This window comes from Tauraco erythrolophus, chromosome 1 (assembly GCF_009769465.1).
Source record: "Tauraco erythrolophus isolate bTauEry1 chromosome 1, bTauEry1.pri, whole genome shotgun sequence".
NCBI lineage: Eukaryota > Metazoa > Chordata > Aves > Musophagiformes > Musophagidae > Tauraco > Tauraco erythrolophus.
The window spans coordinates 5,154,008-5,167,459 of NC_141465.1; the positions used below are offsets into that span (position 1 = coordinate 5,154,008).

The 13,452-nt window shown below is 41.1% G+C and overlaps 1 protein-coding gene across 2 annotated transcripts in view; it reads right to left on the reverse strand.

The window, feature by feature from the left end:
• Window positions 1-13,452, reverse strand: part of GSK3B (glycogen synthase kinase 3 beta) — a 166,304-nt gene that overhangs the window by 37,226 nt on the left and 115,626 nt on the right. For both annotated transcript variants that reach the window (XM_086618339.1, XM_086618415.1), the window contains exons 6-7: window positions 12,124-12,230; window positions 1,750-1,847 (exon numbers count right to left, since the gene is read on the reverse strand). In XM_086618339.1, the coding sequence (XP_086474465.1) occupies window positions 1,750-1,847; window positions 12,124-12,230 (205 nt within the window). The remainder of the gene's footprint in view (window positions 1-1,749; window positions 1,848-12,123; window positions 12,231-13,452) is intronic.

Sequence of the window (13,452 nt, forward strand, 5' to 3'; positions counted from 1 at the left end):
ACTGTCACCATGATATCAACAGTTGTATTTATCAAAACTCACTAGATGCAGTTTCTCAGGATTGCAGACGTTAATCGAGAAACAAAACTGGACTTTTTGGAAACATCCGAAGGCAAATGCCACAGTTTACTGCACAAACTCCTGAAGAACTCTGGCCGTCTGAAGTGGACACAGGGATCACTTCACACCTCCCAAAAGCAGGGTAGCAGAAAGCAGCGCACTGCTCCAGGACACTTCTCAAAAGGAGAAAACTTGTGCCATCATCAGCCCTACTTCTGACAGTAACTCTAGTTTTCCATTGGTGTTCCTTACGTAAACTGATCCAACTGGACATGCTGAGCTTGAGATAACACTGGGCAGAAAGGCAATACTAAGAAACCACGAAAGTCGTTGGAGAAGTGCAAGACATGGATCCTCCAGAGCAAAGGAGTTGAGCAACCTGGTGTAGTGGAAGGTGTCCCTGCCTATGGCAGGGGGTTGGAACTAGATGATCTTTAAGGTCTCTTCCAACCCAAAACATTCTATGAATGATTTCCAGCAGGACAGACAGAAACTCACTGTAACAGAAGCTAGGTTTACACGCTCAAAGGCTGGAGGAGACGTGGCAAGAGCCTGGAAAGGTCAGAGCACATCCCATTGAGACTGTAGAGCAGGCCACAGAAATACTGAACCTCACCAGTCCATGTCCGTGCAGGAGCGTGACAATTTGGTTGTTTCTAGGACAGGGACAAAGACACCAATGGCCCTTCTAGTGAGTAACACAGATGCAAGTAGGAAGTTCTCCTCTTTCACTCACACATTCTGGTTTTGAGGAGGTTTTCACATGCATGCCACACAACATACATGTATCAAGGTAGCAGTTAAGTGGCAGAAACAAGGAGGAAATTCTCTTAGTACAGTCCCCTTGTGGTGATGAAATCAATGAAGTCGAACAGCATATGCACACATCTTATCCTCTGTAACACTCCCATCTTAAGTGCAGAGTATAGATCAGCAGGAAAACCAGACTGCTCTCTCTAGAAATCTTGGTTTGTTCATTGCAGAAGCTGAAGGAGGCGGGGGAGACTGGTGTCTGACTTCCCAGCACCCTCATCTTTTAAGCTACGAATGAATCTTCCATGCCTCTAATTTGAGAATCACAGAATATTCACAGCTTGCGAAATGAAATCCATCAAGGCGTGTTTGAACATAAGTGATATATAAATGTTACGTATTCTGAAACATTAGGTCTTTTTCACTTGAAAAACAAGATTCTTCAGGTGGAAGGTATCTTTGCCCTACATGTCCTGACTCTCCATCTGCAAAAAGGAGTGCCTTTTCTAGCCTTTCACTTCAAAGAGCTGGAAGGAAGGACGAAGAGAAGAAGGCTACATATGTGAAAAATCTGGCACAAAGAAATGTAATAACACTGTTTTCAAAGCCAAGTACTAATTGCATGCAACAAAGGAAAAAGAGCCAGATTCTTTAAGAATGAGAATCACACATTAATAAATATTGGCTTACTATGTAAGCGCTATTTCCAAGCACACTGAAAGCACAATCCATTAAGAGGGGAAAAAACCTATATAATTAAAAGACGATATATCATTATGCAAGACTGAAAGATCATAAAGTTCTCAAAAACAGTTTACATGAAACACCTTGTACAACTGTGACAGAAAATGTATGTTGACGAGGTTATAGCAATGCACATTTTCATGCTGATTCCCAAGGAATAAAGCAGTCAAAAAAACACTCAAAACTCCATACCTTGATTATTTCCACCAACTGATCCACACCACTGTCACCTGGAAAGATTGGTTGTCCTAGTAACAGTTCAGCCAGTACACAGCCTGCTGACCACACATCTAAAAAGGGGAAAGAAGTGGAGGACAGGGAAAATATCAGTAAAAGGTACATATTAGGTCATTTATACAAAAACCTGCAGTTTTAAGCTAGTTACTTTCTTCTTTACCATATTTAATACTGTATACAATACACCAAAAAATAATAAAAAAAAAACCATTCCTCTGCTAAATGTTAATCTAGAAAACACAGATACCTGGCATAAAGCAACAGTGGACAGACAGTATTCGAAGTCAAACCATGAGACAATAAGAACTGGAAAATAACGTTAAACACCACAATATATTGACATGTAAGGAACAGACCTAAGAACATCTGCCATCTGAAAATCAAGAATTTCCCAAAACAAGACCTGAGAACATTTGTTATCTGAAAATTAAGAATTTCCCAAGACCCTGTGCTGTTTTCAAGTCACACTGATCAAGAACTATGCACAGGCATCATCTACTACAACGGCTGATGTTTTTACTGCTTCTGAATGTGAATTAGACTCAATTTTTCACCCATACGTTGAAATCATGTTTACATTAGCAGATGAACCAGCACTGCAAGTATTACCTGCATCCTGCAGTACATGATGATTAACGGATCTAGGAGACAGTCTCTCTAACTCAGTCACCTCAAGACCTAATCTTTTTTCCAATTCCATTTGCAGACTTGGCGAGACAACAGAACTGCAAGTCACAGATCAGATCAACAGCACCCACCAAAGAAGCCATCAACTAATTTCCATACATACACCAAAAGCTACCAGTAGTCACTAGCAGGTGCTCCTCCACATGAAGAAAATTTTCATAATTATTACGTGTGTAATTTCTTAGATATAAATAAGACAATTCAACGCTACAACAGCAACTTCACAATATATCCAAGTACTACAGAAAACAGTATTTTATTTTTGAAACACAGTTAATCCAAACGAAAACCCTAACAAAGCCATTGCAGTAACCACTGCATAGCAGATGGTTCTGAGAATCTGCTGTAACTGCATACCAAATATTGAAGTTTAAGCAGCTCAGCACACTGGAAGTATTGCACCTAGATGCAGAGATAACTGTTTCTCCAGAAAAAATACACTGACTATAAGGTTTTCTGGAAAGTTGTAATTTTTTGCAATGTATATCTGAAACCTTACACTAAAATCTAACCTCAAACAATCAGTTAAAATCTGTAAACCTACCATACTCTAACGCCCCAAAAGGGAAAAGAACAAAACCAGTCCCCTTCCACCCATCTGTCTTTGAATTCTCGTCTACTTTTATGATCTAATCTTCTCCTGCAAAATAGCAGCAGCAGCACCACAACTCAAAACCCAGAGAATTTACCTCCTGAGGCCTTTTCCAACCTGAGATAACCCACGCTATGGAAGAGATCCTTCTTCCTCTACTGTATTTTAACTATACCATTGGGAAGCAGGATACGCACAACACTGTCAGTTATGGCTAAAGGTTTGTGTAAAAAACATCTCTGACAGTTCTCTGAACAGTCTATTATCACTTTGTCACAACCACTGGAGACTGATGCGAAAAATAATTAAAAAAACTTTCAGGAATTCAAGATTGGTAACAAAATAATCTGCAAGTCAGAACAGACTTTTCCTTCCCTCATTTCTAAATGAAAGAGAGAGGGGCTATGCAAAAATACTTCCCCTTCTCAGGAAAGATACGGTTCAGTCATAACATACAGTAGACAAAAAGCACTGCTGGTTGCTGCAGCTTTCAAAAATCATTCACCTCTAAGTCAAGCGGATGCATTTTTACATAATAACTTAGTACAAACAATACATCAGGGATTATCCTAAAAAGTAACTACTTACAATACAAACAACAACCGGAAATAATCCAAAATTTGAGTCTTGAATTTCAACAAGACGACAAATCAGATTAAGCTTTTTGATCTTTTAGTCATATTTAATAAAAGCTGATCTGGCCACCGAGGTGCTAAGCTCTCTTTTGGACAACAAATGAAGAAGGCATCACGTAAAGAACATTTAATTGCATCCCACTGCTAAATAATGTCCCTTTGTGATAGCTCCTGCTGCTGGACCAACACATACAACAAAAAGATAATGCAAAGAATCACTTTTTATGTCATCCCATGCATACTGGGTTCATAGAAGTTACACAGCAGTTCAACAGATAGCACAGATTTCTTCAGACGTATTGAAGAAACAGACTGAACGTACCAACCAGTCAGAGCACTGTAACTTAACAGCCTATTTAAAGGCACCTTAAGCAGTTTTGAAAGAGCTGAGTCCTTTACACTGAAGTGTATCACAAGCGGTACCCCAAAGCTATAATCGTTATTTACAACTTCAATCCTTACTTTGCACTGAAAAAGAAACAATATATGGGGAGCAAAAGTATTCGACAGCACATACACAAACCCAAAGCTGATGTGACAGTAAGTCAGCATTCACATCTCCCTGACAAAATTTTGAAACTATGCTGTGATTTTTTTTTTTTTTTTTTTAAATAAGGCTGTGGCTTTTAAAAATTATTTTAAATAACCTTCTGGCCTGGCTGCTCCATCGAGTTGGCCTTGTGCTGTTTTATCCTTTCCCAATCTCCCTAAATGCCTTCATACTCCATCAGCCAATTTCAGACCAGTCTGAAAGGCAGAAGTCTCAAATCCATTGCAGAAGTTTTGTAAAAACAGAAAGGAGAGTGTGCCTCAGTGCTGCTGCTGAGGAGAGGAAGGCTTGGTCCCTGCAGGACGTGCCTGGCTTGCTCCCACCCCACCAAACTGCAGCTGTCAACAAGCTGAAGGATGTGCAAGGTCTCAAGGTCCTTGCTCAAGCAAGAAGGAAAGGCAGAAACAGCAGAAGGTACATGAGAAAGCTGAAGGCATCGCAGGGGGAGAAACAAGAAAAAAGATGTAGGTCATGAGGAAGTAGCTGAGGAAGTCTGAGGAATACCTGCTGTATCGGTGATGGCTTTAATCCATCAAGCATACAACAAATCCATCAGAAACCTATGTGGTTGTTCCTCACACAGTGAAATCTTTCAAATTGCGTGGTAATTTTCCTTGATTCTGCTTGCTAACACTTTAAACACACTGAAATAAGCTACAGGCATTCCAAAATCCCCAACTTTTTTCCAGGAGTGTGATTTCACTGACTTCCAAATTAGGACTTGGGCAACGTTCCCTGGGTAAGTAAGTGAACAAACCCTCGAAGCATCCTCAGCGCAAGCCAGAGAGCAGAGGCTGACTTCAGCAGCTCCAAGCAGGGACGGCAACAAAACACAATTTACACAGGTGTTTACACAACTCTGGTGAGCAAGGAAGAAACTGGGAAATTTCAGCTCTGCTGAAATTCCATGGAATTTATGCCATCGACTTTAACAGGACTAAAATTTGGCTCCCAGATTGTTTGCCTTCCCACCCCCCTTTCACCTTTGAATCTGGCATTTCAAAATTGATCTTCCACATGTGGATTTTCTCAAGCCTGAAGTAACCAATGTACTAAATTCCATATTTAAAGACATGTTACTTAAGAGAAGTGATAAGGTAGTTAATACCAGTTTTTGACAGCTCCTTCCCAGATCCTTTTCTGCCTTAGTACAGTCACAGCCAACTATTACAGGTTAATAATTCTTCAGAGAAAGTTTGTGGTGTAACTACCCGCTTCCATGGGAGGAGAAGCATTTTCTGAACTATTTCTTTTTAACGTGCACAATTTAATTAAGGTGAAACAAGACTACCATTCACATGCTTTAAACTGGTTAATAAACAAGAATCAAACCATCCTTATGCCAAACTCGTTGGGACAACCTGAAATTTTCGAAGAAAATACTGAAAGTGCTGGGACAATTTGAAACTTTAGAAGAAAATACTGAAATACTGAAAATACTGAAATTGTAAGCAGAAGAAAGCAGGCAAGGCTACTTCATTCATACCTTCAGTGAAATGTAGTCTAAATACGGCCAGTAAATGCAACTGCCAGCCAAAAGCAACCTCCAAATAATCTTATTTTAGAGAGTTTTCACACATTATAATAGTAGGTAATGTCATATCTTCTGTAGACTGAAGAACACTGAGACAAATACCATTATCACAAGAACTACCGGCACTAATTTAAGCAGACAAAAATTCATATTGCCTCTTACATCACAAAACTTTTCTTAATTAGTTTAATTTTCTATTACTTTAGGTGAACATTAACTCGCCTAATAATATCATCTGTATAACTCCCTTGCTTTTGAATGCCATTCCAGCACTAGAGAAGGTAAGAAAAGGAGTTCAGGAAGAGGTATCCAGCAGAACAACCTGCAAAATACACTCCTTAACTTCAATTGTACAAGTGGGCAATGGCCATTTCCAGCTGTCTGTGACAGAATATCCTGTCCACAAATTTCATTTCTGTTATCTCAAACTCTGCTTTTCCAAGCTGAGAAGCTGGCCCTCTTTTTCAAGGCATGAGCACCACTCGTTGTATTATGCTCCAGCTCCTCCAACTTGTTGTTTGGAGGACATGAAGAAAAAAGAAAAAGTTGAGTCTGCTCTCATCCATTCAGCACAAACTAAGAACTTTCCTTTATCTGACACTGATGGGGCACATTTATCTTTCTACTTCCCTTGCCCCACCATCTATCCATCTCTGCCCCACTATCCCTTGATCTTGATGGACTTCTTCCATCTTGGAGGTGACTCAAAGCTGCTGCTCTAGAAACTCTGGAAACAAACTAGCAGGGAAGAAACCAAGAGTCAGAAAAGCAAGCCCTAGGAAGTCGTAAAATCAGCAGCTTCTAGTTGCCAAATGCCAGAACACGAAGTGCTTTTCATTGCTGCTTGTTTGGAACATTTTTTGGGATGTCAGAACGAGAGCAAAATTCTGGATTACAGGCACACATACTATGTCAGTGCAAGTTTTGTGCATCAAGCCACCACAGATCCACAGATTACGGAGACAGAATAAAGCTGAAGCATGAAATGCCTGGAAAGCCATCCTTGTTCCAGTACTTGGAGCAAAATCTCCAAGGTGTATGTATTCTTCTGCCACGAAGAGATGAAACTGCAATGACAGGTGATAGAATATATCACTAAATTAATGCCTGTGCTTATTTTCAGCGTTGGAAGTTGCCATCCGAGACACAGAGACAAATACTTTTCACTGTTTGGCAACAGGTTGGGAAAACACCTCGTGATGGTTCTTCCCCAGGAAACTGAGACAGCCAGACTCCGCGTGCCTCCAGAGGAGCTCCTGCTCCAGCCTGCTGAGGCGAAACGCTCTCTCCCTCAGTCTTAGCGCTCGTCAGCAAAGTGAATGAGTAACTTTGTGATACTTATTTTTGGACGCCCCAAGAGAAGCCAGCAAAACAGTCACAGAGATTAATCTTTCTCTGCCAGTGCCTCTAAGTTTTCCCTCTGGAATGCTCTCAATTCCTACCAGAGAAAACGCACCAAGACCAGCAGATCCTTGTTATCCAGAAGCATCGCCCCGTTCTCATGAGCTCTCCACTGCCCCATCACCTAACCTAGTAAAAAAAAAAATGCATGTTCTGGGTGTAAAGCTTAACTGCACAGCTTCTTTCTATGTAAGACGATCACACAGCAACAGAAATGTCTGCATCCATCCCTGCTCCAGCACCTGCGTTTGTCCCAGGACACTGCTGGGGAACGTGGGCAGCCATCCCACAGTTTTTCAGCAGGCAGCATGTTGGCAACATGCTCTGGGATGGCGTAACACACCCAGACCTGCAAGGAAGAAGCTCTGGCCAAAATGCTGTCAAGGGATCGCTGAAGGGCTTGGTTTGCAAAAAAAATCCAAACCTCCTACAAATGAGCTGCAGGAACAAAACTATGCGCTATCCCCAGCAAACCTCAGGAACATGCACACCCTTGCAGAATTCATAGAATTGTACAATGGTTTGGGTTGGAAGGGACCTCAAAGATCATCTAGTTCCAACCTCCCTGTCATGGGCAGGGACATCTTTCCACTAGATCAGGTTGCTCAAAGCCTCATCCAAGCTGGCCTTGAACACTTCCAGGGATGAGGCATCTACAACTTCTATGGGCAACCTGCTCCAGTGCCTCACCACCCTCAGAGGGAAAAATTTCTTCCTTATATCCAATCTAAATCTGCCCTCTTTCAGTTTAAAGCCATTTCCCCTTGTCCTATCACTACACGCCCTTGTAAAAAGTCCCTCACCAGCTTTCCTGTAGGCCCCTTTAAGTACTGGAAGGCTGCAATAAGATCACCCCGGAGCCTTCTCTTCTCCAGGCTGAACAGCCCCAACTCTCTCAGCCTGTCTTCATAGCAGAGGTGTTCCAGCCCTCAGATCATCTTCGTGGCTCTCCTTTGGACCAGCTCCAACAGCTCCATGTCCTTCTTGTGTTGGGGATCCCAGAGCTGAATGCAGTACTCCAGGTGGGGTCTCACGAGAGCAGAGCAGAGGGGCAGAATCCCCTCCCTCGACCTGCTGCCCACGCTGCTTTGGATGCAGCCCAGGACACGGTTGGCTTTCTGGGCTGCCAGCGCACATTGCTGGCTCATGTTGAGCTTCTCATCCACCAGCACTCCCAAGTCCTTTTCCTCAGGGCTGCTCTCAATCCATTCTCCGCCCAGCCTGTACTTGTGCTTGGATTTGCCCTGACCCACATGCAGGACCTTGCACTTGGCCTTGTTGAACTTCATGAGGTTCAATGACAATTCATGTCAATTCATGTCAATGACAATTCATTGTCAAGGGTGCATGAGGGCCCAAACTGTCCAAGTTACAAAAGCACCCAAGTGGCACGAGTGCTGGTGCCTGACCACTGAAAAACCCCTTGAAGTTGTAACGCAGGCAGACGACAGACCTCCATTCGTAGCTATGTGGCAACAGGGATTAGTTAAAAACTTGAATAGGTCATTTCCCAGGTCATTATTTTAATAATAGTCCCAGGTCCGCTGGATGACACACACAGAGGCACTAACTGCAGAAAAGGTGTTTTGATGCTATTCTTACTAGCATATATATTTACATACAGCACTAATGCAGTAATTTACAGAAGCGCAAAAAACACGACCCCTGGCTGAGAGTTATTTATAAAGGGCCCTTTTGGGTTTGAATTTAAGTCATGCACTTTGAGGAAATAAACAAGATCCTACAAGTTAAAAGCCAGTCTGCAGTTCTGTTGTGACATCCAGGATGAAAAGACACATCCTGGAACCAACTTTAGTTTCTGATACCCTGAAAAGTAATGTTGCAAGGACAAATTCATGTGTGTGTTACAAGACAACCTAGAGGAAGCCAGACAACCTCTCGCTCCTATTCTCTTCTTGAGTCTCTCGCTCATCTGGGATTGCCTTGTCAGTACTTAGCTGTTTCGGGATCATTTGCCAGGACGGGACAGGCCTTGGTCACTGAGTAGTGAGCAATTACACTGTGCATCACTTGTTTGTATATATTATTATCATTATACACACACATATATGTTTTCATATTCTAATTATTATTAAATTGTTCTTATCTCAACCCACAGGCCTCCTTCCCTTTTCTCCTTTAATTCTCTTCCCCATCCCCTGGGGGTGGGTGAGCGAGTAGCTGTGCGGCACTTAGTTGTCAGCTGGGCTAAACCACAACAGTTTAAAACGCACTTCTTATCCAGAAATATTTCCAATAATTACTATATTGCAGCATGTTACAATCATAAGCCTTGCAGTAATGTTAGCAAATAAAAAACCTCAGGAAAACAGCTGGATGCCTCACAGATAATGTACGAAAGAGTTGTACTTAGAATACTTTTTGGCTTCATAGTCTTCTCTGATTTTATTTTTAATGTGGTTTTAACATAGCATATTTAACAGAAGAGTGAAGATCTCTAAATCACATTTAAGCTCAGTTTTTGTTACCCCCCTGCCTCCATGTGAATTCCTATACAGAGAAAAAGACTGGAGCAGGAAAAGACTCTGTGCTAATAGTTCAGAAGAAAACAGCAACTAGAAAATGCAAGCATGTCTATATTAAAAAAAAAAAAGGTTTAAAATGCAGTATTACAATACTGAAGCATTTCATGGTTTCCTATAGTTTGAGTTATGGATAAATTACTGATAATTAAATATTCTTTCCTCTCCCTTTCTTTTAAGAAACCTGTCTGTGCTCCTTGGTTGGTACACAAACACTGCCGTTTGAGTCTGGATGAGTAATCCTATGTGAATTAGGGAAGAGTTCTCACTAAGCACTGCTGCTACTCATGAAGCAAGAACTAAGGAATACCACAGTATTTACCATCCTTGGAAGCACCAGCATCACAAAACTAAACCCTTGGAATTTATAACATATTGCAGAACACTGGGAAACAAAAAGTAAGTTTGTAAAAGCATTTTATTACTTCCCAGCATCCAAATGCAAAGACTTTGTTGACATGGAAGTGGAGAGAGGAAAGGGCAGGAAGGCAGGTGTATTTGCCCAACTTCCATTTTCAAGCTACTCTGTGTAAAGTTTCCTTTAGACTGATGTGTTCAGGGAAGGGGCTTGGGGGACAGTGATTTTTGGGGGGTGTGAGAAAGTCTGAACCACAATAATTGAAATTAATGATGTTTTTGGCAAATGGAAAACGGAGTCCTCAATTTAGAATGACTGATTTATCGTAACTATTTTAGAGATCAGTAGATAAGAAAACAAAACTTTAGAAAAGCTCTGCGAAAAAGTGCAAAACTAAAGTCATTATACAGTTGGAGCACGAGACGTTTCACAGACATATCTACAAAGCAGTCTCTTCTGGTGACACCTAAAATATTTGGTTTATGCCGTTATCCTCCGAAACAAGTTGTCTCAGTGCATTCTGATAACATAGTGGAGCCAATCTATTAGCTCTCAGCTGGCAAAAAGATGCCAACCAGGATCAGCTGCCTTCCTCTCACTCATGAGCTCCCGCCGCTTTGCTTTTCTGAGGGCTCTACTGCTTATCGGACTGCACAGTAACATCGGTTCAATTTACCAAAAAAGCAGAAAGTTAACCTAACCACAATAAATTCTCTTGTCAATTGAAGCCAAATGGGTGTATTAAACAGCAAACCATGAGAGCCAAGGTATCCAGTGGCAAGAAGGAGTAGGGCTAGGGCTGCCACTTTTGGCAGTAGCCAACCATTAAGTAAGTTCTGCCTTTTTATCTTTATTGTGCCAGTACTTTCCTCAGACTTCTTATGGTTCTGCCTTTTTTTTTATAGCAGGGGAGACAATACATTGTATGCTACAATACATACTGAAGAATAACAACTGGAAAAGAAAAATTAACAAGAGCAGGTAAGTCTTCAGGTACACTTCTATTTTCAAAGAGCTACAGAGTTGAAACCAGCCAGTCAGTGAGTTTAATACCAGTTAGAACATACTAAAATTAAACACACTTTAACGGGTTATAAACATATTCTGCCAAGACTTGATCATGGTCTGCAAATCCTTTTGAACATACTACACCTTGCCTAAGCGACCCCAGGCTATAAGCACGGTAGAAGCTTAGCACAGTATCAGGGAACTTGAGAGCCAAATCTCATATCTTTAGCACCAGCTTTCAGAAAGGGCTCAGGGAATATCTTGACTAGAAAACTGAAGAAATTACCCATAATCAGCCAACACAATGCTGTTTATTTTTATGATTCCACTGTATGAAAACCCAGCTATTCCCTGTCCTCCGCCAAAACGTCCAGCTTCCCTAACACTTTCATGACACGGTTACGTGCCAGGTATTAGAAAGAAGTCATCTTTGTGTTCAAAATTAAGGACAGCAGAAGTCAGAGTAAGTTGAATCAGAAAGACCACTGCTTGTATGCAATATATTGAAACTGTCAAGAGCTTTTAAAGCCAATCAACAGGCCACACTTTCTCTCCCACTAAAAAATGCTTTACTAAAAGCCAAGTAAATAAGTAACAGAATTATTTGTGTCTAATCATAGCACATCAGATGCAGCAGTTCATATTTCCACAATCCTTCTTTACAGTTATTTTAAGCCATCAAATGCTTTTTTGGCTTGAGATCTCATACCTACTTTTAAACTAAATAGCCAAAATTACCTGGATAGGTAGAAAACGTTTTGTTTTAAACCAGGTTTTCCCCCCATACGTTAAAAAAGCCCCTTTCCTAATGCAATCAATCGATACCAAAATCTCAAAAGGCATAGAAATCCCAGCAGCCACCTACAAAATCTGTGTATTTCATTAAGAAGTGGTACTTGACTACTTAGAATAAAATTATGTGTCTTGGCATCGTATCCAAGATTTCTGGAATCCTTTACACTTAACTACAGAATAAAGACTCGTGCAGTTGGCATAGGTTTCAACAAATACATGTACATACCTATACTGGAGGTATAATCGGTGGCTCCAAAGATCAACTCTGGTGCCCTGTAGTACCGAGAGCAGATGTATGAGACATTAGGTTCTCCACGAACCAGCTGTTTCGCACTGGAAAGGAAACAAAATGATAACCTTTCAGTAATGAACACTTTGACGGTATTGCAGTGCAGACCAACATTCAAGCTTCGGCACTCTTCACCCACCTCCAGTTCCTAAATGCTGAAGTACCATGTTCTTCTAAGCTAACGCAAGCTACAGACTCAACAACTTACCGTGAAACCAGTCCAATCCATCAAAAGGTCACCTTATATTGGCCATAGCAAAGGAAATTCTGACTACAATCTAGGTGACTAATAGGGTCCAATTTTTGGCTGGCAGTTGTCTTTTGCCAGGTACAGAAAGTTTATTTACTAAGAAAGAGAGGACAGAATACAGTTCAGTCAAACGCAGTTACCTTTTAAAGGTTCAAAAGCTCTGGGTACATAACAGAACCGAGAGCATTTTTTTTTTAATTTTTTTTTTTTTTTTTTTAAATTTCATCAGAATATTCTGGCTCTTTCCTGTTTAAGGAAACGTGGTATGAGGAGACAAAGGAAAACCACTTTGCCATATGTAAGAAGTCCATGATTAAGACGAAGGCTTCATGTATACTGCAAGAGATCAGCCACAAAGGTTCTAACCTACAGTACTGCCTCAACCACTACCTTTGGAAGAATCTAAGAAAATAAAGGAACACAAGAGTACAATTACTTTCAGAACATGAGTCTATGAACATATTACACTTCTTTCTTAATTAACACCATGTGTCAGATAGAAAGAAGCTGGAAGACAAAACTGCCCTTTCAGAAATATGATATTCAACTAAGTGGCACCAAACCCAAGCCAGCCAAATCCAACGTCCAGCTTTTCAGACGCTCCTCTCAGCCTTCAGAGGAGAAAGACTCCCATAACCCACTTGGCATGTTCTAGGAAGTTTTCTTTTTTCTATAAAGAAACTATAGTTAACAAATTCCCACTATTAAGACAGAGGAAGTACCACTTTTTTGTGCATTTTGACTTTCAGTGCGATTCCTATTTTGCTCCAGTATTGGTGAGGTAGAGTGAGAAGGAGATTCCCGACCGACCAGGCATGACGATGCACTGCTTGAATAACCACGATCTGACATTTCCACTCACTACAGGCAAGTGAAATTTAGCAGCAGCAGCTTCCGTGACCTCTCGCACATACGCCCTAACTATTTTAGTCTGCAAACTTACAGGACAATCTAAGGACTTAACTTTCTCGGAGAGAAATCTGCCTCCTGTCTCAGTGTGGATTCTCGGAATTTCT